At 38.0% G+C, this 23449-nt stretch overlaps 1 protein-coding gene across 2 annotated transcripts; it reads left to right on the top strand.

Moving 5' to 3' along the window:
• The first annotated feature begins 2684 nt into the window (after positions 1–2684).
• On the top strand, positions 2685–23155 carry LOC134162659 (solute carrier organic anion transporter family member 1C1-like). Of its 2 annotated transcripts, XM_062616785.1 has the most exons (15): positions 2689–2841; positions 5135–5280; positions 5931–6072; positions 6185–6317; positions 7738–7868; positions 8081–8227; positions 10629–10727; positions 11543–11779; positions 12937–13101; positions 14466–14661; positions 16956–17121; positions 18631–18812; positions 20078–20142; positions 21339–21456; positions 22246–23155. In XM_062616785.1, exons 2-15 carry the CDS (start codon positions 5170–5172, stop codon positions 22466–22468), a joined length of 2115 nt encoding a protein of 704 aa, XP_062472769.1. In that variant the 5' UTR covers positions 2689–2841; positions 5135–5169; the 3' UTR covers positions 22469–23155. The 2 variants fall into 2 exon arrangements, 1 of the variants encoding a protein (XP_062472769.1); XR_009964394.1 differs by lacking the exon at positions 20078–20142 and having other exon boundaries at positions 2685–2841; positions 22246–22383.
• The last annotated feature ends 294 nt before the right edge of the window (positions 23156–23449 follow it).

Raw genomic sequence — 23449 nt, 5'->3', positions numbered from 1 at the left:
TTTTGAGTTTCCATCCTACCACAGGCATTGCAGAGCAGGTTACCAGTGGGCAAGGCCATTGTATAGCCAGTTGTCAGGCTGGTGGCTGACACAACATCCCACAACGTGCCTTATGGAGGGGCAGTGATGTATGCTGATGCTTTCTGCCAGCATGTGCCAGTGGTCTGGCCAGGATCCAGCACCTGCAGTTTGCCTCGCCAGGACTGCCCTTCCATAACAAGGGCCCTCTTCCTCATCTGTTGGCAGCTGCCGTATCGCAACTGAGTTGGTCAGAGAAGCATGACAGCAAATGCTGTCAGATGCCAGAGCTCAGTTTGAAAAAGCTATTTTTAGGGGAGTACTGAAGTCTTTTATGGTGGGATTCATCTTTCCTGACTTTCCGTTGTCAATAGCTGATCTTGCTGTCTAGCCTTCTTTCACAGCTGTATCTGGAATTTATTTCATCTCATACCTAAAGTAAGTATCTAAAATAGACCAGACAACTCACACCTTTAGAAATGCTTCCTTTTCCTCCTCTGACTGTAAAGAGAAACTGAATGAGTGGCTTATCTGGAAGTGTCTGCACTAGGTCCATTCATTGCTACCTCGTAAATGGATCCTACCACTTGTGTGTGACAATCACAAGAAGTGTCATACCTTCTGTAGATAAAATTCTTTATATTCAACTCTAAAGTACATTTATTAAAGTGCTAATGGGATTTTTTTCTGGGTGCTTCCTTTTGAGAACTATTTCTCGTCTTCTGGTAGACAATGGGCTTGCAGTTACTTTTCCAACCTCCTTCTGCTCTTCCACATGGTTGCAGGCTGACAGCAATGATAAATAGGGGTCCTGGGCTAATGTTTATATATGTTATTCCTCAACATATATAGGATGATATTTACAACATCATTATAGCTAAAAGCAGTCCAAATGCAGATTAGAATATATGTAAACTTGAAATTATCCAATGAGGCAAATTCTGATTTATTCTAGTGATATTCCAGTGGATGAATCTAAGCATTTTAGACATTTAGAAAAAGTAGCAATTAAGGCATTAAGAACTTGGCAAAGATAAAAGTATGAGAATGGATCAGTTTATCTGAAGAATAGGTTGAATTGCATCTCCTGTTTTCTGCATTCTTTTAAGAGAAAATTTCAATATGTACTTTCTTCCCTTTTGTTAAAACTCAATTAATTAAACCAGAACTCAGCATTTAAAGACTAACGCAGGAATGGAGCAATTAAAACCATTATAGAAAATAACATGTTTCTGTGTTGCATATATTCTCATTAAATGGTAGAAATGAGCTGTGTTTTGATTTGCTTACTGAGTAACAGCACAGAGTCTCTCTGGCTAAACACAAAAATTGAATAGAAACCCACAATAAGTCAATAAATAAACAATCATCACAGTAAAGTTTTAAAAATTCTATCAAGTAAAATCCAACAAGAAGTGTCATTATGGCAGATAAAAACATTGTCTGCAGTTAACTACCAAGCCTCAGGGGAAAGTGAGAATTGATGTATTTATGGACTTAGTAAGTTTATTATTTCTTTTACCTTTTGCAACTAAATAATACATTTCCATTATTTCATTGAATTAATTTCATCTTTAGCAAATATCTCAATGTATTTTTATATAGATAAAGCTAAGCAAGGCTTTACATATGAACTTTGTTAAAGTTTGTATTTCAGGAATTTACCTTTCTCTGGAAAGAAAGGGAATAGTGAGACAATGCTTTTTCCTTCCAGAGTTCCTGAAATTATTGGAGTCATAAAACTGCTTTTCTCTATATTTAGAAATTGCTAGGATGGTCCTTTAACTAGATATGAATCTGATTTTGTAATTCAAGTTGCTGCAAAAGTGAGCACTGTGCTGTTACATGCAACCAGATGACCAAAGAATGCTTCTCGAGATTCTTGGTAATGCCTGGAATGACTTCTGGGTCTTTCCTTGCAATGGAGAGTTCTGCTTTATATTGGATTAGGCGTGGATTAGGTGGGTTTGCTCTCTGTGTGTGCCTTGTTAGATGTGAGAGACAATTTTCTACTTGTGAGCTGGGCTAGCTCTGGGTAGAATGCTCGCTCTTTTTGCTTGGTCAGTCTGTACTCAGCTTGGGGTGATAGCTGTGTTGGGCCATATCTCCTGTCAGCACATGCAGATACTGCCTGTGGTAGTGTTAAATACTCCTGATTTGTAACAAGCAGGGGGTCTGTGATTTCTTGAGGGAACTCGCTTCTCCTTAGATCTTCAGGAGAGTAGTCCTTTTGCGCTTCTGCACTGGGGTAGTGACACAGATGGTTCATCCCAAAACCTGACAGATGTCACTATGCAATTCATACACTGAGGAACTAAGTCATCCCTTAATATACCTGCTGACTCTCATCAAAGGCACCAAGAAGTGCTAGTTACTGATGTTTCAGGTCAGATGCTTGCTTTCCTCTCTCAAGGCTCCTGTGCATGAGCTCTGCTACTCCGTGGCTGTGAGGTGGATGGTAGGTAGGCCTCTTTGGAGAGGTGCTTAAAGCAGCTTTAGTGTTTAGACTTTAGGAATAAAAAAAGCCAAGAGTGAAGAAAACAAGTTGTTCCTCCCAGGAGAGGCTGGTACCACTAGCACGCTGCCCTGGCAGGTAGGCTGCCACAGTAATGACAACACAAGAAACCTGCTTTCTTTTGCAAACCTTTGATTGTGGAAAAGTTTTGCAATCACTGTAAGAAGAAAATCCAAGGTTTAAAAAAATGCGTGGAGTGCTCCACTTCTTGGAGTGGGCAGCGCTTTTGCTGTGACGTTGTGCTGGCTTCAAGCCTGGAAAACCCTAGGGCACGGGAAAGAAACAGCCTAACACCGCAGTGACACAAAGTAAGTTCTCTCTCTCTGCCTCTCACTGTCTCTCCCCACCCTCCCTTCCTGCTTCTTTCCATTTGTTTATTAGTTTTCTTAATTGTTAGGTGGAGGACAAACTTTTTGTACATCTCAGCGTCACTAAACTTGAAAGAGATTATGTAACGTGCAAAGGTACAATTCTCCAAATTAGATATTTTTTAAAGGGTAAGCACTGTAGACAGCTGGATATTTTATCCCTCCATATAAAACAATTCATTGTCATTAATTAATTAAAAAAAATCATTAATTAAATCTTGTATTATTTTTCCTGCTTCATTTAATTTTAAATACCACTAGGGTCAATGATTCGCTAGCTTGCCAAAGTGCAGATTTTTATGGAGTCGTTATGGAAAATATATTGTTTCATTATGTGTAAGAGAAATGTTTCTACAGTTTAACATTTTCTCTAAGTTTAAGGTAGATTATTAGGCTAGGAACATAGAATTAAATAAAATTAAATACTGTGTATAGAAAACCATGTCACTGATTTAGATACTATTTATTTAACAAAGTCAGAGGTTTCACAAAGTTAATCATCAGCAAAATGCAAATCAATGAAGAATGTATTTGCTTTAGATAACTCTGTCTTTCAGCTCCCATCCTGCAAAGATTGGCGTAAATCTAAATTCACCATACTTTATTTATCTATAACTTCTTTTTTTTCAATGGTTTTTGATTTGTGAGCTGTTAAAGATGGTTTAAGGAAGGTTAGGTCAGGTCTCTACAAATTTCATATGTGGTTCATTCTGAAATACACGTGTTTGACTTTTGCATAGTTACTTTTGATAGATCATATTGGAGTTGAATTCAGAACTAAAAATTGAAGTTAAAGTGCTTATGAGGCTTTATATCTCTTTATTAGACATCAGTGTCTATTTGCAATCATTAAGGGTAACTTTTAGGCACCTGTTGGGCTGCTAAGAGAGTTTTGTCTTTTCTGGGCATGGGTGGACATTTCTCAGGGAGTCCAGCTTGCTCCTAGGCATCTTGCTTGGAAGAGCTGAGCTCTTCAAAGGAACAGAACAACCTTTGCACATTAGCATGGGACCCTGCCACAGCCCTAATGCCTCTGGTGTTAAAAATCCCTCACAACACTTAAATGGCCTCTGCTCTTGGGTCAGCTGTCATCTGGGGCCTGCAAGAGGAGAACTTTGAAAGGTTCCCAGAGCAAGATGCGGGAGGAGAGGGAGGAGAAGGAAGAGGGCAGAAATGCTACAGGCCAGTTTCTTGACCTGTGTACCTCTATATTTCTCTAATACATATGCTAATTTATATCAGAGCTAAATAATTGGTTTCTGTACTACTGCATCAGTTTTCCAACAGGAAATTGGCAACAGCTCTTTTTGACTTGTTAGCATTCCAGATCTCTCTGTATTAGCTGGTTTCCCCTGATCAGCTTAATCTACATCAACCAATGTATCTAAGATGACTATATGCCCATGGCAGGGGGGTTGGAACTAGATGATCTTAAGGTCTTTTCCAATCCTAACTATTCTATGACTCTATATCAGAGCCAATTTTTAAATGGTAATCTTTGGCAGTCTCATTAAAGTAGCTACATTTATCATCTGTCTTACCAGGAACTTGTAGAGACATGTGGAATTAGATAGTCATTGTTTGTTTCTTTTAATCAGTGCGCCCTTTCCCTAATGCATCTTTACCTGCCATATCTCTTATCCTATTTTCTCCTCTGTCATCATTTGTGGTCTGATTCTACAAACATTTATCCAGTAAATAACGTGACTTATAGAAATCTTGACAGAATGGTGCAGAGTGGTATTCAGTATTTCTGCAAATTAATAGATTATGCAGTTAGAGAAAATCCTTATAGCATAATATCAGCAGCCTACTGTATCATACCAAAAGTTCATTTAGCCTGGAACAGTGATCAAAAATGAATATCTAAAACAGAATATAAGAATTGGTTCAAGCATGGCAAAGATGTTTCTCTGACATAACTATCCTAGCCTCCACCTGCCTAGGGACTTTCCTCTTTACAAAGATTCCTAAAAACTGTCAGCAAGTTGCCTCTAAATTTTCAATCTATCCAAGAAGGTCCTGAAGTCTTTTAGAAAGCAGATTTCACAAAGCAGGTGCACCAATACTTAGCTCATTACAATGGTACTTTAAACACCCTTTATCACACTTCCTGAGAAAAGGTGTCAATGTGTAGAGATCTCAAGAGGTGTCTCACCATCTAGTATGTATGAAAAACATTGGAAACTTTATTCTTATGCAAATAATACTTAAATGTAGTGATATTTTCCAGGAAGGCCTACATACCACATCTGAAGGAGGAAAACCATGGACAGGTCAATCACTGCTGGTCAGCTTAAAGACAAGTCACTCTTCCAGGACAGCGACGGCAGTGCAGCTCCTGCCAAGAACGTGTGCCATAATTGTTCAAAGCTAAAGGTATGATAGAGGAACCCTCACCATATATTTTCATTGGAATACTAAAAATGGCCATTTAAAGTTCTACCAAAAAATCAGATAGCTGTGTAGGACATTGACACTATGTGTGCTGGAAACAGTGCTCTAGGTTGTGAATCCAAGCACATAGAAGTCAATAAGTGTGTTCTGAAGTTGAAAAGCAAGGCCATATTTTACTAAGGAAACATTTAGAGATGGGCTATAGTCATAATGGTAGTTGCAGTTACATCTTTTTATAATTGCTTTTTAGAACGCAAGAAGTAGGGGTAATAAGACATGCTGTAGCAGGAGCAATAGTAGCAGTAATGAGCAACTTTATGCTGCAAGTTTTTCATAAGGAAAGAAACAGCTAAAACAAAATGTGGAAGAAAGATGGAAAGTACGCACAGCCAGTGTCAACTTTCTTTTTCTTTGCAGTAGAAAAGGCTTTGAAGGCCATCCTGAAAGAGAAAGTAAAACCTTCTGGTTTAATGAAAACAATAGGAAGAATCTCTTCACAATAGGAAGAATCTCTTCACAGAGAATTAGAAAACAAACTATTTGATTTTTACTTTTCTTGAGTAGGTAGCTCAGGCATCCAGCCACGAAAGAAAAAACGTTTCTTTGCAAAATCAATTATTTTCTCTCTTCAGATATTTCTTGGAGCTCTAGCTTTTTCCTTTTTTGCCAAAGGATTTTCTGGAAGCTACATGAAGAGCATGTCCAGTCAAATTGAAAGGAGATTTGAAATCTCATCATCAATTGTTGGCATTATTGATGGCAGCTTTGAGATAGGTATGTGTATTGTCTTTGAAAGTGGATAAATACTGCTTCTGAATATATTTTCCCTAAAAAAAAAAAAAAAAATTTTTCATAAACTTACTGAATCTTCTTCCTCTTGATACAGGGAACTTACTGGTAATGGTACTGGTGAGCTACCTTGGACCAAGAGTTCATCGACCAAAAGTAATTGGTGTTGGATGCCTCATCATGTCTTTAGGAGCATTTTTGTCAGTCATGCCTCAATTCCTAATGGGACGGTAAATATGGAGAGTTTTCACATTTTGCACTAATTGAACTTGACCATATAAAGTGTTATTTAATCATACACTTGAGTTAAAAGCTTGACAATAGTAGTCTCTTCCAGAAAATATGAATTTTTTAATAGGTGGGTTTTTAGTATCAACTAATTTCACCTCTGAAAGCTTACCTCTTTCTACAGGTAAGTAAGACAGAAACCTCAGGTTTCTACAGAACTTATATATAATTAAAGTGGCTTGAAGTTTTACCTAGGATGGATATCTACAGATATTTATTTTTTTTTAATAGATATTCTCCTTCTTTTTACACTTGAATGAACTGTCATGAGATCTTCAAGGAAGAGGTTTCTTTCTCCATGGTAGCTATTCATGCTAAGCTCTTAAGATTATAGATATATTTATCTACCATCTCCACTAAATTGAGGGAGAGTTAAATACCTAAATACCTTTCACATCTAAGCTTTAGTGATTCCACAGTTGTCAGAAGCAGTTCATACATCTCCAATCCATTAGCATCTTGCTGAATAGTAGTTGAAAATAAAATCCTTCTGTCCCTCAAAAATTAAAATTTATTTGTGCATCTTCTCTGGTTCAAAGATAATAAATGTGATAAGGAGGGTATTGAAAGAATCATATCTGGTGACCATGGTATGGAAAGTGGCCACAATCACCACTCTGCTTGGAAACTTACACTGCAGCATAGGCCAGAAGCAGAGCTATGGAAATCTGATTTAACCCAAACTCTCAGCCAAGTTTGGAAGATTACCCACTCTCCACAGCACTGAGCAAAACCCAGTGGCCCTGGGGGACCTCACTGTCATCCGTCACAATATTAAAGGTTACCACTTGATTGCACAGTCAGAGGGAATATCTGCTCTCCATTTATGCCAATGCAGCATAAATGTACTCAAGATGGCTTCAATTTTCTTAGCAGATTTGCGGTTAGCAGCAAACTGGCACATGTGTTTTGCAGCTGGTTTTAATCTCCTTATAGACACATATAGGTTACTAATAGATTCTTAGCTAACAAATTTTAAACTAGCACAGAAATCTTTGTAACATGTCTGTCACATAGATAAGAAACCGGTGCCACTATGGGAAAACATCAGTACTGTTGCATGTAGAATGATGTGAATAGACTCTACTTCTATCCTTTGGTCTAAAGAAAGATCTCTTAAACCCTGAAAAGAGCTTTTCTGCTCTTCAGCTTAAGAAAATATGGGGTTAGTATGGTCAGAGTATTTTGAAAAAGATACAAATGATCCTATATTTTTTTAAGTGAGAACACTGGAAATGGCTTGCCCCTCCATTTTGCTTATATGTAAAAGGAATGAACATGAACGAACACAAGGCTCATACACGCTTCCTGAAAAGCAGACTCTTTCATGTGTCAGTTGTATTTTACATAGTTGTTTTCCAGTTATAATTATGAAAGGATAACTGTTACTGTGCACAACTCCTCTATGAGTGTATCAGCTTGCTCCCTGGCATCATCTGAGGGCCATCCAGTCACAGATGCTACAGAAACACCCAGCACAAAGAAAAATTTCGGTAAGCAAAAGCTCTAGTGGTGGGTTCTCTTCTTGTCCCTGTTTTATACACCTTCTTGTACTGAAAAACTGCCAGCTCCTTGTTAGAAGCCATGATATATACATACCCACCTTGTAATGCTTGTAAACCCCTGTATTTTAGGTTATTTTTCTGTTGCAGTAAAGTACTGTAAGAATTTTGCTCACAGAAATGTAAACGTTTATGGCCTGCAGGATGTGAGAAAACAACAAATTCCCGTCTGTGGCTCTTTGTGTTGATGGGGAACCTTTTACGTGGAATTGGGGAAGCACCAGTTATGCCACTGGGTGTGTCATATATTGATGATTTTTCTAAAGAAGAAAACTCAGCATTTTACATAGGTAATATGCAAATCAGTGATTTTTATGCTAAACATTTTTTTCTTTAACATTTCTGTAGCCAATCAAATACTCTCTAAGAAAATCTATCTGTCTGCTCTGCTTGGGATGATTTTAAGTTGTACAGAGACAAAAAAGCCATGCAAAAGAAATCTCATGTTTATTTTGACGGATATTCCCAGATGCTTCTTTTGCTTTTGCTGAGTGGCTTCTGCTCCATGTGCCAGTGTTCTCTGTGTTGAAGTGAAGCATAATCAAATACTCGTTTCTCCAAAGTGAGAAGTCATATCTGTCTTATCTGGCAGTTCATCTTCAGTATCTCAGCTTCATTCTTCCTAATCACTGTTTCATAGATAGGAGAATGATCCTCATTGTTATGATCAGTAATCACAGTGATGCAAATGCTTCAGAATTGTTTCAGAAGCTTTTACCTGGCTTTTTGAATTTTGCATGCAGCACACTTCCTGAAGAATGCTTTTTTTTAAAGTCACTAGTTGCTGAATTAAAAACCAGCCCCTTGCCAGGGTGTTGCAATAAATCCCTTCTAAGTGGGATTTTGTTGTTGTTGTTTTGACGGAAGATAGCTTGTTGCCCAACACAGAAAGTTTACACCCAAGCTAATTAAGTTGTTGCCAAATTGATTGAATAGCATGGAGTGTTTCTGTGGTTACGGAAGGTCAAAACTGCTGACTGAAACAAACCTGGTGAAGTTGAACTGGTCATAAAGATAGTATGACACAGTTTCAGGAAGGGCTCAGTCTGCAAATGCTATAGGGTAAGGCCATTGCAAATGTCTTAATTTGGGGATGAGAAAATTTGCAGGTTGAAGAAAATTGAAGTATAGTCAAAGGAGCTGACAAAAACAAAAGGTCCACTCAGCAGTGATAAAAATATTCAACCTCCAAGCTCTGATTAAAGGTATTTTAAAAAGTTCAGCTGAAATTTTTCATGTCAGAATCTGATCTTGGAGAGATTTGCAATGGGTTGGACTAGTGGGAAAGTGAGATTAAAAATATAAAGTAGACACAAAGGAAGTATGGATTCAGTCAAAATGAAAATTTGTTCAGGTCATGCAAGTGAAATAAAATATTTAGTTTATAGTGTATTCAGTATTTCATTTTAACATTCTGAATAGCAGTTTTCAATCTCTTATTCCATTTTGATGGACTGACCCAATTTACAAAGGTAAGTCTTCTGAAACAGTCTCTTTCATAGAGCTGAAATTCCTTTAATTCTTTTCTATATCTGATTTTATTTATCAGTTGACTGAGTCAATTTATGATCAGTGTTTTTGTAAAATAAATAAAAAACCTCCTATAATAAAAACAGTCAAGCTTGCTGATTAGTTTTGGCCATTTATCTCATCATTTGACACTGAGCAAGAAGTTTTGCCTTCCTGTCTCTCCTTTTTTTTTCTGCCTTTAGGTGTTTTGTTGAGTAAGAACATAAGTTATTTTGAGGCAGAGACACCTTATTCATTTGCTCCTAGGGGAATTCCACCTTCTTCTTATCCCATGGTATCTCCTTTTGTAAGCAGAGACAGAGGGAGAAATGGAAGCTTCAGTGAGGCCAGTAACAAAACTGAAAGCTGCTTTTAAAGAAGTCATTAATTGATCACTATATTTCTTATTTTTTTTATTTTATTTTTTCCATCCTCAGAAGTACCTGTTAACACAACAGTTAGCTGATTTGCTGTTCTGGTGCTGAATGAAACAAAGACTGTCTAATGAACTTTGCTCACTCACATACTTACCTATGGGAAGTATTCTTAGGATCCTTTACCTAATCCCATGTCCACACACTTCTATTGTCCCTATTATTCTAATGTGACTCCAGACTGCAATGTCTTCTTATATATACATCATCAGATCAGTTACTGCTACTAAAAATTAAACTAGGGGCTTGAACACACACTACAGGGAAATATCCTGACTTCTACAAATACAGAACATCATGCAAACTGTGAATAGAGTTGCAGGTACACTTAGGATACTTCCAGCAGGTCTAGAGTTGTTCATTAGTTAACTGCCACAAGCTGAACAATGTAACTACAAAAATGTGAAGTAGGCAGGAAGAGGGATAAAAGTCACTGCGATGCTATTCCCTTTCTCCTTGTTCCTTCCAAAACACCAATCTTGCCAATGAAATGCATGTGGGGATCCACATGAGACCATGCTCACTTTGGCAAACCCCTGTATGGGTGAAGGAGCCTGCTTCCACATCATGGCTAGCATGTTGGCAGCTTATGGCTTATTTTCTTACTGCTCAGAAGCTTCCCATTAGACATCCCCTAACACCCTGCGGCCCACTTCTGTATCCTTCTTCCTCTCTCCTCAGAGAAGAAGGTATGCTTGTCTGTGCAGTATTTTGCTCATTCTCCGGTGCTGCCTCCTTTCTCTTACAGGCCTGGTGAGATCCTCAGGCATGTTTGGGCCAACCCTAGGGTTCCTGCTTGGGTCTTTCTGTGCCAGCCTCTGGGTTGACATTGGCATTGTGGATGTTGGTAAGAGACCATGGAGTGGTGCGTTAACTGAGAATATAGCTGTATATGATTCTACAATTTTATATGATGGCTGTTCTATGATTCTATATAGGAACCTGCATGGCAAGAAGCACCTTCCCAGTTTATTACTCCAAAAATGGGGACTCTAGAGGTTTTTTTTTCTACTTGAAAGCTGGTGTTATTTACATTTTAATAGCTGCAATGCTGTAGTTGACTGGAATGGCCCCTGATGCAAGACCCCTATCCCCACTGCAGAAAAATTTTGCACCTCTTTTAATGCTTGTGCATGCACTTGTTACAAATGAGGAAGTGAAAGGCTATTCCTACACTGAAGGAACAGTGAAAAGCCTTTTCTTGTGGACACTTTCAACGCTTGACAAAAATTATGTTCTCTTAAAAAGCATGCAGCTCATTTAATTATTCAAACAACTTTAAAGTCTCTCATTCCAGGGAAAATTTGAGGAACTTCAAAGAAAAAAATGTTAAGTTTGGGAATGGAAGAAGGAGGGGACAGAGGGAAATTGTGAAATATCAAAAAATCTTTTTGGGTGCTGAAGGGCCCTCTTGCTGTCACGCATTCCCACAGAAAGTATTGAAAAATTGCGGCAGGGAAATCCTACTATGGATCTAAATAGAGATATCTATTTTTGACTGCTTGGGACTGATTTGATTCAAGCTGCATTTTGATTCTTCATATGGAACATAGATCACCTCTGTTCTGATTCTTAAATTATATATATATATGGAAACCAATAGTAAGTTTAATTGCTTTGCATGATGCTTAATATATTTTCCTGTCTTTCTGTATTTTATAGATGCCATCACCATAAATCCGAAGGATACCCGTTGGGTTGGTGCCTGGTGGCTGGGATTGCTTATCTGTGGAGCAGTTAACCTCATTGCTTCATTGCCTTTCTGGTTTTTGCCCTACTCCTTACCAAAAGAAGGAGAGAATGAAATCCTGAAGATTAGTCATTTGCCTGTCCAAGGAGATCACTGTAAAGTAGACTCCCCAACTCAGCCTCAGTTAAAGTTTTCAGAAGCAGTAAAAGGTGAAAGATTTTTGCCCAGATGTTTGCATGTGAATTCTTTCTCTTTAGTTCATTCTGAGCTGAGCATGGATTTTCATGACCACAGCAGTGTGCGTTTTTGCAGTGCAAATGATGGACAAAAATGTTTTTTAATTTGTAGTATTATAATGCATGCTAAGGGTGTGTTTCAGTCCTCTGCATATGTCAGGCAGCTGGAAAAGCTCATTCTTTGAGCACCAGAGATTCTCACTTCAACACAGTAGTTGTTATGTCGTATATTACAGCTATAATCCTATGATTATGAAAGAAGAAGGTGGAAAACATAACATCCCTCCTTAATGACCAATCCACTGCTGTCAGGTTACTGTTTCACTGAGGCCAACATCTGGGAGGGAAACCTGTAACTAAGTACTACATTAGCTGTTGGAGGGATTTCACTGGGTTCATACCTCCTATATATGAGCTCAGTGATGCTATTCACCTTGTATGTGCAATATCAGATCCAGCTACCCATTACTGGACTCCCCCAAGGCTTTTATTCATATGTATGTAGGCATGTGCACCCTTTAGTAGCCATGGCAGATGTGTTTTGAATTCTCTTTTAGACAAGTGTGCAAACAGACTACAGGCTAAATGCAAATTTTCTTGTCTTTAATTTAATGGATTTAGGTACTGTAATTGAGGGTCTCACGAAAGGTTCCAGCCTTTTGCTGGATCAAGTGCTCCCTTTCCCTGATCATCAGCTTCATGTTGGGCTCTAGTGCTGTTTGTGAAAGTTCCTGCTTTAGACACCAAACCTTTCACTTGGTACATTATAGAGAGTCTCAGTGTTCCTCTGGGGACACTCTTCTGTACAAATATCAGTCTGGCAAACCTTAGTGCCTTTGATGAATAGTCCTGTGTCACACACAGATAATCTAGGATTCCTGATTCCTATTTGAGCATCCACTATGACATTAAGCCTTGTTGCACAGTTGCTGCGCCACTAAGTCGTGAGGAAAACTCTCACTGGAGCAAGCATATATTTTGATAGGCAAAGAATTATTTTCTGCCAGAATTAATTACTGGCAGTACAGCCAGTAAAACTTAAATCAAAGTTAGTTTTATTATCTAAAGGTTGTCAAAACAACTCTTCTCTGTGTTTAGCAGGGTGTACAGCATATACCTCTCCATTACAGGTTTCTTCCCAGCTCTGAAGAAGCTGTTCGGAAATCCAGTTTTCCTGGTGTACATCTTCCTCACTATTCTGCAGTACAATTCTCTTGTTGGGTTGATAACCTATGAGACAAAGTTTATGGAACAGCAATTTAATGTATCAGTGGCAAGAGCTATCTTTCTAATTGGTAGGTACCTGTCCTTCATTAAAATTCCAGTGTCAAAAAGGAAGATTTTCATTCTTATTTTGCCTTCCTTTTTCGGAGGTTCTTATTGTGAACCATTTTGGTTAAAAAAAAAAAAAAAGTATGTAGTGTATTATTAATTTTTATACTGTATTCTGAAAATGGATGTTAATTTTGGTGTTAATTTTCCTGATGTTCCCTATTTAGTGGGCTAGAGGATTATTAAAATTGGGTGGATTTTTTTTGGCTGAAGTTTTTATGAGAGTGAGATTTCGATAATGAAAGCGTCTGTTTTCATGAACAAAACCCACATATAAGCTGTAGTTATAGCTAGAAGAAAAAATATCCAATTTAGAAAATGTCTAATGAAATGTGTGATTTTTCCTTTTCAGAATAACATCGTGATATAAATCTTCCATTTTGATTGCAAATACAAATTTTATGAGCAACAAGAAAAAAATGTAAAATTTGAGTAATTTCATTCAGCTCAAAGATCTTTTTATATTTGCCAGTTCCCTCAAAAATAAGTTCTTTGTAGCATTCTACCAAAAAAGAATGTTAAGATTATATTAATTTTACAATGATTAATATGGTCTGCTAACGTGGCAAGAAAACTGGGTATTTGAGAGCATTGCAGAATTGATATTCCATTAGTCTGAAGGCACCCTGTTTTCCTGCAGGTCAGGTACAAATGTGGAAAGAACTTTCTTTTTTCTGTTTTCTTTCAGATGCAGGGAAAGTTTTAGAGAAAAAACATGACCCAAAAAACCAACCAAACAAATAAACACAGGGAAAAGCCAAACCTACACAATAAAAACTTGTAAAAGCTCTCTACTTAGCATGTAAATATTAGGTCTGGAGTTTGTGAAATGCTGAACATCTAAATTCAAATCTTTCCATGACTCACTCTTCAGAGCAAGCTAGTACCCAATGCAAATCCAGATGCTGCCCCCTGTCATGTTACATGTTGGAGATATTTTTTCTTTTTGTAACTTTCTGGAAGTTTAATGATTTGTTTGTTCGTTTGATGAAGAAGTGCTCATGAGCTAAGACATTTATCTCATTTACTCCAGTTTCTAACAGGCACCTTTATAGGTTTTTTATATCAGTACATAAACAAACAACAGTCCAGTGAAAAGGCAGGTGATGTTGAGGAACTAAGCTTTTTAAAATCAAAATATGATTTGAAAAAAATGGAAGTAAAAAAAATTACTTAAAGCTAATTACAAAGCCCTAGGACCTTGAAGGGTCTGTTGGAAAATAGGTTGGTATCTGATATTTTTGTAAATATTAGAACAAGATATTTTTTCTTAAAAGACCCGGTGCAAGTGATGAGAGTAAACATTTTTATTACCTTCTATTTGCAGGTGTGATACTTTTACCCATCACAATCCTGGGGATGTTTCTAGGAGGCTTTCTGATCAAGAAATTCAAACTTCACGTAACTGAAATGGCAAAGTTTGCATGCATCACCTTTATTGTAGCATATTTATTAAACCTCTTGTACTTCACATGCAGCTGTGAGGTGCTCCAGGTGGCCGGTTTGACAGTGCCTTACTCTGGGTTTGTATCCCTTTTGGTTTGTGTTGGTTGTGTTTGTCCTGGTTGCTTCCTGCTCCATGCAGAAGGTGGTGTCTATATCTGTTCCTTTGCTCTCACAAACCCATCTGGGTTTGTATTCTTATCTGGGCTACAAACCTTCTATTCTGTAAAACATTTTAATTTGAATGTGGATGAGTTCTGAAACATGTCTTCTCTGCTGATTTACTGTAGTTTTGCTATATCATTTTTCTTGCTAAAAAATGCATCTCAATTTAAAGACAAATTTCTGTTGAAATTGACCTGTATTAGGTCATCTGCTAGTGTTAATCAGTGTGGTTTCAGCTAGAGTGGAGCTACTGTGATTGATTATATCATTTTATTGCTCCCATGGTGGTGATTACATACAAGAAAATACTGGGTTTTGAGACAGACTTGTCAGGCTAAAATGATACCTGGTGCTGGGGGTGAGGAGAATATCCTAGGTTTGGTTTTCAAATTTTGTTTAAACAAGGCATTTCTTTTTCTAAATTGTTTATTGCTGGATATTGACAATATTTCTCTATATTCTGGAAAATTATTAATTAAGATGGAATTTATCACAAGCAAATTAAAATTTTATATCTCAAAGCTTTAATGTAAAGCTTACCATGTAAGGGAGTGGGATGTACAAAAATAGTCTACCTATGGCTTTGCCTTTAAAAGGGACAATCCTCTAGATCAACCTGCATGGGGAGTTACCAGCCTCCTTTAGTATCTGGAGCTCCTGACCTGCCTGAGTCCATTTTCTCGTTTGGGAGGTAGAAAGTAGTCACGTCAGGAGTGTGTGCTGCCCAGGCAGATATTCCTCCTCCCTTACCAGGACCACGGTCATGCTTTCTTGAGCACATTTTTCTGAGTCTAGCAGCCTGCTACAATTGCCTACTGTTTAAATTTAGCTCAGTCTGGTCCAACAAATTTCAAGGGATTTTAAAGGATTAAACTGAATCCAGCAGGGCTTGCTAGATTTTCAATTCAGACAGAAACTTGGTCTTATGTTTTTTAAGCCATGTTCAGGGAAATACCTAAGTTGTCTTGGCAAACCTGGCATCTAGTTCAACTTTGAGATTAGTTACATAAAAGATGTCAGAGGTTTATGTAGTTGAGAGAACTCTGGTTGAGTGCCATATCTGATGCTAGAGAGTGAACTAAATATAAGCAGAAACATCAACACAGCAAATATTGAAAGAGCAATTACAGTTTCCCCAGGACAAGAGACTGAAGAATTTAGTATGTGCTAAAGTTGTTCTGGTTAAGCGACTCACTGTTTTATCCATTTAACAATTTGTAGTTTCAAGATGAGCAGCAGCCTAGCGAAGGCTAAATCCCCCACTTATTTTCTTTTTAAAAGACTGAAATGTAGCCCCTTGAGGTGTGTTCTAGATTGAGAGGTAAGGAGCTAAAAAAAGGCAAATTTTGAACAATTTTTCCTTCATACTGTGAGTGACTTCAAAGCAGGGGTGATTTGTTGAGGGTAGACTCCTAACCTTTTCTGAAAATTGACCCCTGCTACCATGCCCTCTGATTCACTGCCACTTTTAAGTCTCAATTTTAGTTGTCACCCTCTTAGCTTATCTAGCTCCTTGGGGCCTGATTTTGATGTTTCTTACAGAAATGCTGGTAGAAGTGTAAGCAATGAAAGTCCATGATAACCTACAACAAGAAATGAAATCTGGTAAGAAATGGGGCTCCAGCCTGTTCCAGGTGCAGGGCTGTTGCCACTGCTGAGTATGGTCAGAACTGAGACAGAAGCTGCACTTCTCAGTTAGACTAATGCAACTTTCATTGCCAGTAACCAGCTCTGATCCAGTAAAAAACATGTCAAGGACATCTTGCTGCTGCAGTTGTATATCATTTTATATCACCACTTCTAGCACCCAAATATGGGATGGTATCTACTGCTAAGGAAAAGTATGGCCAGTCTACAGGTCATAAAAGATCCTAGTTATGATTTTCTTTTTCTTGGGTTGAGCTTTCAAATGAAAAAGTGATAACAAATATTCCCTCCCAGTCAAGAATACCTAGCTTGTGAGCTCCATGCCTTTTCAGCAACAATCCATAAAAATGTTAATGCTTGATGAAAAATCTCAAGAGCTTTGGTTTAGCTGAAATTAGCTTTGTCTGCACATGAGAACTTCACGGTCCATTGGATGGTAGCAGATACCTTTCCGTGTTGATTACTTTACTTTGTCCATGATTTTCCTGGGTGTGCCTTGATATTTTGTTTGACTGTATAATTTGACCACTTAATTCTTTTATTTCTTTCTGTTTTCCTCCAGATTAAAGCATCTTTCATCCTCCAAAAACAGCTTCATGGCCAGTTGCAATGCTGACTGCAGCTGCAAGTTGGATCAGTGGGACCCTGTATGTGGGGATAATGGGATCACTTACATGACAGCCTGCTTTGCAGGATGTAAATCATCAACTGGGACAGGAAAGAATATGGTAAATATATAGGTGGATAGATGATTATTTAGTAAGGCCTGTTGCAATAGGACAAGGGGAGGAGGTTTTAAACTAAAAAAGGATAGATTCAGACTAGATATAAAGAAGAAGTTTTTTATGATGAGGGTAGTGAAACACTGGAACAGGTTGCCCAGAGAGGTGGTAGATGCCTCATCTCTGGAAATCTGTTCATGGTCAGGCTGGATGTGGTTCAAAGCAACCTGATTTAGTTGAAGATATCCCAGGTCATTCCAGGCGAAATGTAACTAAATTGACTTTAAAGGCCCCTTCCAACCCAAACTGTTCCATAAATGTATGGTATAGCTAGATTTCACAATCTATGATTTTTTTTTGGCTTTGCAATTAAGAAACCTGTAGACACAAATGTCCATTCTATATGGTTTAAACTTATAGAAACAGAGTGAATGCAAAGTTGCAGGGAGGACTTTTAAAAGAGTTGGGGTGAGGTAAGTGAGCTACTCAGGAAAGACATGAAAACCTCAGAGTCTTAAATTACATGTCTTGAATGCTTTTATTTTGATTTTCCTCTCAGCAAGATGACCATAAATTTGGCTTTAAGTTTCTCAGTAGATCTCTTGCTGTGTAGGTACAACACATCTAAGAGAGGTTTGCTTTAGAATACCTTTGTTAGTCTGGTTGTTAGACTAGCAAAATCAAGTGGTGTCAACTCATGTACAGCTGACCTGTGTAAAATCGTGAGTGCTGGTTTCACAAACTGTTACAGATCATACTGGAATTGCCTGCTTTCCTTAGCTATCATAGCTCAGGAAAGCAAGTCATAACACTAAATTGTACAGCCAAGAGGTCCTGTAAATATATATCTGGTCATTTGCTCAGCCATTTTCAGGACTTCCTGGGCTAGGCCATTAAGAACAAGTTTTCAAAAGTGCATGCAAATGGCCATGTTTTCTGGCAGAAGCAGAATTGTCTTCATGTAACAATGCTGAAAAAGACAAGCAACATTTTCAAGCTTATATCTGTATATTCCAACAATATTCTCTTGCTTCGCTCCAGGAAAATTTGCTTTCAAAACCATGTCTCCTACTAACTTCAAGCTATGAAACAGCCCACTCTCAATCCAATGCCAAATGCTGTTTCAGATGCTTAACAATAGCTTGTGTTGAGTCCACATCTATATTTTTATTGTTACACATCTACTTCACAGGATTCCTGAGCAGAATGGCTGGATGACAGTTCATGTTAGAATTTCATAGCTTTGAGCTACTTTAAGCATACACAGAGCACCTTCTGTCCTAGCAATCACATGGTTGAAACTAGAGTCACAGTTGCTTTGTGTCTTTGGAGCAGCTCAGAGTGGCTGGAGCATACCAATGAACTTGGCCATCAGTCTGCAAAGATGATTAGGGAGGTTCTTTCAGCTTAAACAACAGCCTGCCTGTTATGGGGAGTGAAAAATCTAGCTACTAAAATACTTTGTGCCACTGAATTCTGATTAAATATATTCATCCTCTCATCTTTTCCTTTCAGGTGTTTCACAATTGCAGCTGTGTGGAAGGACAAGGGCATGGGCTTGCCAATTCCTCTGCAGTTTTGGGACAATGCCAAAGAGAAAGCTGTACCAAAGCATTTCCCTATTTTTTAGCATTACAGACTGCATGTGCATTTATTTTAGCCTTAGGAGGCACTCCTACATACATGATTATGTTTAGGTGAAATACTTTACCTTACCTTGGCCATAAAGCATGGGGAAAGAGAAACAGAATATGGTATCTACTATTTCATTCCTATTGTGAGGAATGGCATGCTGATCAGTTGTGGCCCTGAGGCTGCCTATAATCTGAAATCCAGCTCTCTTCAGAGGCACAGCTAAATGCCTGTCCATCAATTTAAGTCCAATTTAAGGCTGAGTAGATCCTTTGGTGATGAAAATGGTGAGCCTTATGCTGATCTTGAACATTAGCTTTCACTTCCAGTGACAGGGGTGTTTTTAACAGAGCAATGAACTTGAAACAAGATGCGGTGCTAAACCATATCCAAGGTGACTATACTGTCCACATTGCTCTGGAGAAAAACATTCACCTTTGTTAAGGCTCATTGCCTCACAGTGTTTTCTGTGTTGTGAGAAGTCTCATACTCCCATTTTTTGTCAAGCTGGTATAAACAGAACTGTCAGAGCAATAATTTTTTAATTTTTCATTCTTTCGGTTGTAAAGCAGCTCTTAGAAGAAAAGATAATGTTCTGTGCCTTTTGCATGGAGATTTCTATCCACTCATATTCATGAGTGAATTGCAGTCTTTAGCAATCAGCGCACATAACTCTCCTGGCTAAGCTGATGATTCTTCTGCAGTATTTCTAAGTACAGCCATTCTTACCACATGGCTGTATTATGGACAAGGCTAACTTTGCTGGGCAGTTTTCAGAACACTAATGTGTGTAATGAGAAGCCTTCACGTTAATGCTGACAAGACAGTATACTGATTTTATATTGCCAGGGAACAGGCTGGCCACAGAAAGTCTCCATTCTGCCCTGTGCCAGTTCAGTACTCCCCTCTGCTTTTTGTCAGTTCTTCCAGTTCACCTGATGAACAGAGGCTGTTTCTCCCTGGTAGGAATGAAGTGCTTTTGTAGCCAGGTAACTCACGTTCATTGTCTCTCTGTAAAATGCTAGAGGCAGAGGTAGGTTTTACCTACGTGTATCCAGCAATGACTGAACACCCTTGTTCTGTCTGTTCACCACTGCACGTCAAGATCCATTTTGTAGATTCTCCATTTATTTCAATGAGAGTTCATTCACTGAAGTTAGTGGAAGGAGGCTTCACATTTGTACTTGAGCTCTGGTGAATGTTTTCACTTAGGTGTTCAGTGACCCACAGTACTCTTGCAATAGGACACATGCAGATGTTCACAGCATGACTATAGCTACATTATTCTATTGTTCCCCAAAACAAAACACTATTTTTGTTTTCTTTTTAGATCCGTTTCACCAGACCTGAAATCCTTTGCTGTTGGGATTGAAACTTTAGGTGGTAGAGTATTAGGTAAACTTCCTATCTTTGTGGGATTCAAGTAGGTAGTCAAAGAGATAAAGTAAAGCTAGCAAGTGCAATGCTTTGCTCCAGATGAGAACAAAAGTAAATTTCAAAAATTTTTGTTTGTAAGCAAAAAATTCCCAAATCTTTGAAATGTTTGGAGGAGCTTGCTGTATGTTTCCTGCTATGTAGTTACAGATTATTATTATCTCTTCAGAAATTTTTTCTATGCAGCAAAAGAATCAGGAAAAGGAAGGAAATATCATTGTAGTTTTGAGGGTTTTTTAGTTTCACTGACACTACTACCTGAGTTTGATCAGTCTGGATATCCTTAACACCTACGCTGCCATTTGCTGACCTTTTTTCCCTTAGAGCTACCACATATTCTGCCTATTATTTTCTTTGTTTTTAATTTCTCTTTTCTTCTTTGTTTATCTGCACTAAATAATGATTCAAATCTTTGGACATGTAGTCTGCCCTGCCTTTAGCAAAACTTGCCTTATCCTCACTTGTTTCCTGAATTTTTAAACCTTTCCCATGCAGAGAAGCCCAAATAGTCATTTGGATGTCTCTCCCAGTCTTCATATTTTAGTTGAATGCTGCAGAGTATCAATCTTGTGCTTTTATGAAATAGTTTTCTTCACAAAAGTGCACATTATCTCTGAAATGGCTTACTGATTATATTAAAGCATTATGGTTGTCTAAAAGGAATTCTTATCGCACTACGTAAGTAATACACTAATAACCTAGTTGGTTTTGAGCGAGTACTTAATTTGACCTTTTTGCACTCAGATAACTTTTAATGGCAAACTGTTGTGCAATACCTGAATAGATACATTAGTATTCATAAATATTAATAAGTCGTGGCATGTAATTCCACAACAGTGACTGAAAAAGAAACATTGGTTGTATTATTTCTTTAAACAACAGAAGTTAAAATTCTAACAAAAATGCCATTAAAATAGAATTACCAACATTTCCCTCATTGAATATAATAATGCTATAATCTTCCATCCTTTCAACTCCCTTTAGGTACTTGCTTAAATATTTTGTCAAATCTTGGAATCTCAAAGCTGGAGCTGGATGTTTAGTCACATGCAGTTATAATTCAGAAACTCTGAGATTAACTTCCTCATTTCTTTACCATGACATTAAACATTGAGATCTCCATGTCTGAGATCATGTAATAAGAATTTTCTTTACAGGAGGACTCCCAGCCCCTATTTATTTTGGTGCCTTGATAGATGAAACCTGCTTGAAATGGGGAACAAAAAACTGTGGGGGATCTGGCTCTTGCCGGGTATACGATACAAAAGCATTCAGGTAAGCTAGAGTCTTCGGCAATGCATTGGGAATTTGGCTTCTGAGGCAGCTTTGGGCACCGTTACCGAGGTATACTTTGCCATGTCAATTGTCAGTAAACTGATTAGAAACTAAAAGAACCAGAACACTCCTTATTTTGACTAGGCCTTATTAAATCAAATAAGCCAAACAATTCTGATTCAAGTCTGACGTTTGACATTGCAGTTACACTGCCTTACATTGCCAGAATTAGTTCCTTTACTGAAGCCTTAATGCACTGAATAACTCTGCAATGCTTTGGCTTCGTGGGAGACTGAAAAACCATGGAGCAAGTTTAGCACTGAAAATGCTCTTCCTTATCCCTCATTTCTCTTCCTCCTAATGTATAAGACACCCCACAAAATCCACTTGGAGGGGGGACCCAAATGACTGGTGGTACATGGAGACCTGCGGCCGGGACCACCGAGTACTGCCAGTGAGGGTCTGGGGGAAGGTTGGAACAACAGGCAAAAAGCCCTTACCGGTGCAGCATCTCCTGTCCCAGCCCTATAACAAAGCCTGCTGGATGGGAGCAGTCTTCAGGCAGAAGGTATTTCTGCTAGGAGTATAGGAACTGATTAGAACCTGCCTGGAGCTAAAGATCATGAGATTTTTTGCTTTCTGTCTGTTATTCCTCAAAATGTGTGGCAATACCTTGCTGAGAATAGATGGCTTTGCCAAAGTGTCTTTGATATCTTACTTGGTTCTACTCAGAATTGGCAAGCTTTATTAATATAAATATATTTTGTCTTTTTTTTTTTTTTTCCCTAGAAATGTCTATCTTGGCCTCATTGCAGGACTACGAGCAGGATGCTGTCTTTTATACATAGTGGTCTCTGTTTTAATAATAAAACGCTTCAAAACACATGGCAAAGAGATGAAAGATGTTAAAAATACAGAAAGATCAACTAGCAAAGAGCCAGTTACTTCCAATAAAAAAGACATTCTTCCTGGTGCAAGAACCTCAGATGAGAGTGAAGAAACTCGTATGTAAAAAAAGAAGCAAGGTCTTTTCATAACTTTGCTTATGCTTCATGTTTTCTGAACACAACAGAAGCCTGACTTTTGACTTCAATAGCATTGTGGGGGTTAACAAAAATATCTTTGAAACATTGACTTTTAATTTGCTTTACCTTATTGTCTTCCTCTACTCATCTGACACAATAGGGGGAAAAGGTTTTCAAAATCTGGGGAACTTTCCCATCCGTTTGCTCTCAGTCCCAATTTAAACCAAAAGTAGGACTAGATGAAATATTTCAAATGTCATATTTTTGAATATATTGAAACATTAAAAAGAAGAAATCCACAATAAACTGCTTTTCCATTTTTCATCAACTTTTATTTCAAGTCCTCTTGCTCTCTATTTAGTCCTACAGCTCTAAATGGCCGATTAAGTTATACTTGCTCAGTTGCTCTGATGGCCTTTGCTGCATGGTTCATGATTGGAACTCTTTGTTCCAGACTGGGTCTCACAGCCCACGCTCAGGTAAGAGGCCTGGAGCAGTCAGTGAGCACCCTCTGAACAAGAACTGCACAACAGTTGGGCTTTGTCTTGAACACATTTAACAACCAAAATGGAATGCAAACAAAAGAAAGTGGTGTTTTAATTTTGCAGCATGTCTCAGTATTGGGTTTGAGTAAAATGACTATGAACTGATACAATAAAGTGATAGGTGTTTAAGTTTCTTTGATTTCTTTTGATTTGTTTTGGGGATTTTTTTTTTTTTTTGTGAGTATGTGTGTGGGCATTTTATCCTTATGACCACTGCATTTATGTCACATGTATATGGATTTCCTTCCTTGTTTAAAGAACTTTCAGTAAACTGTGAAATGCAGTACTGAAGACTTGCAAACTCATGGCTTTCCACAGACAGCCTAGTCCTGAGAGAAACATTAATAAAGGATGCTTCCAACAGTCATTACTGGGAAAAAAAGTCTCAAAAAATACTTAAAGTGAGATATTTCATTGACAGTC

The sequence above is a fragment of the Pezoporus occidentalis genome, unplaced genomic scaffold, assembly GCF_034315485.1.
Source record: "Pezoporus occidentalis ecotype Australia unplaced genomic scaffold, CSIRO_AGI_Poc_V1 ctg19, whole genome shotgun sequence".
Classification (NCBI taxonomy): Eukaryota; Metazoa; Chordata; class Aves; order Psittaciformes; family Psittacidae; genus Pezoporus; species Pezoporus occidentalis.
The sequence above is the reverse complement of the archived record's forward strand: the minus strand, read 5'-3'. Positions and strand labels throughout refer to the sequence as shown.

Bases quoted from the DNA above. Each gene is read 5' to 3' on its own strand.
- LOC134162659 (XM_062616785.1), top strand. From the start codon at position 5,170: ATGGACAGGTCAATCACTGCTGGTCAGCTTAAAGACAAGTCACTCTTC. The intron at 17,122-18,630 runs GTAAATATATAG...TTTTCCTTTCAG, and splicing joins CTGGGACAGGAAAGAATATG to GTGTTTCACAATTGCAGCTG. The intron at 21,457-22,245 runs GTAAGCTAGAGT...TTTTTTCCCTAG, and splicing joins TACGATACAAAAGCATTCAG to AAATGTCTATCTTGGCCTCA.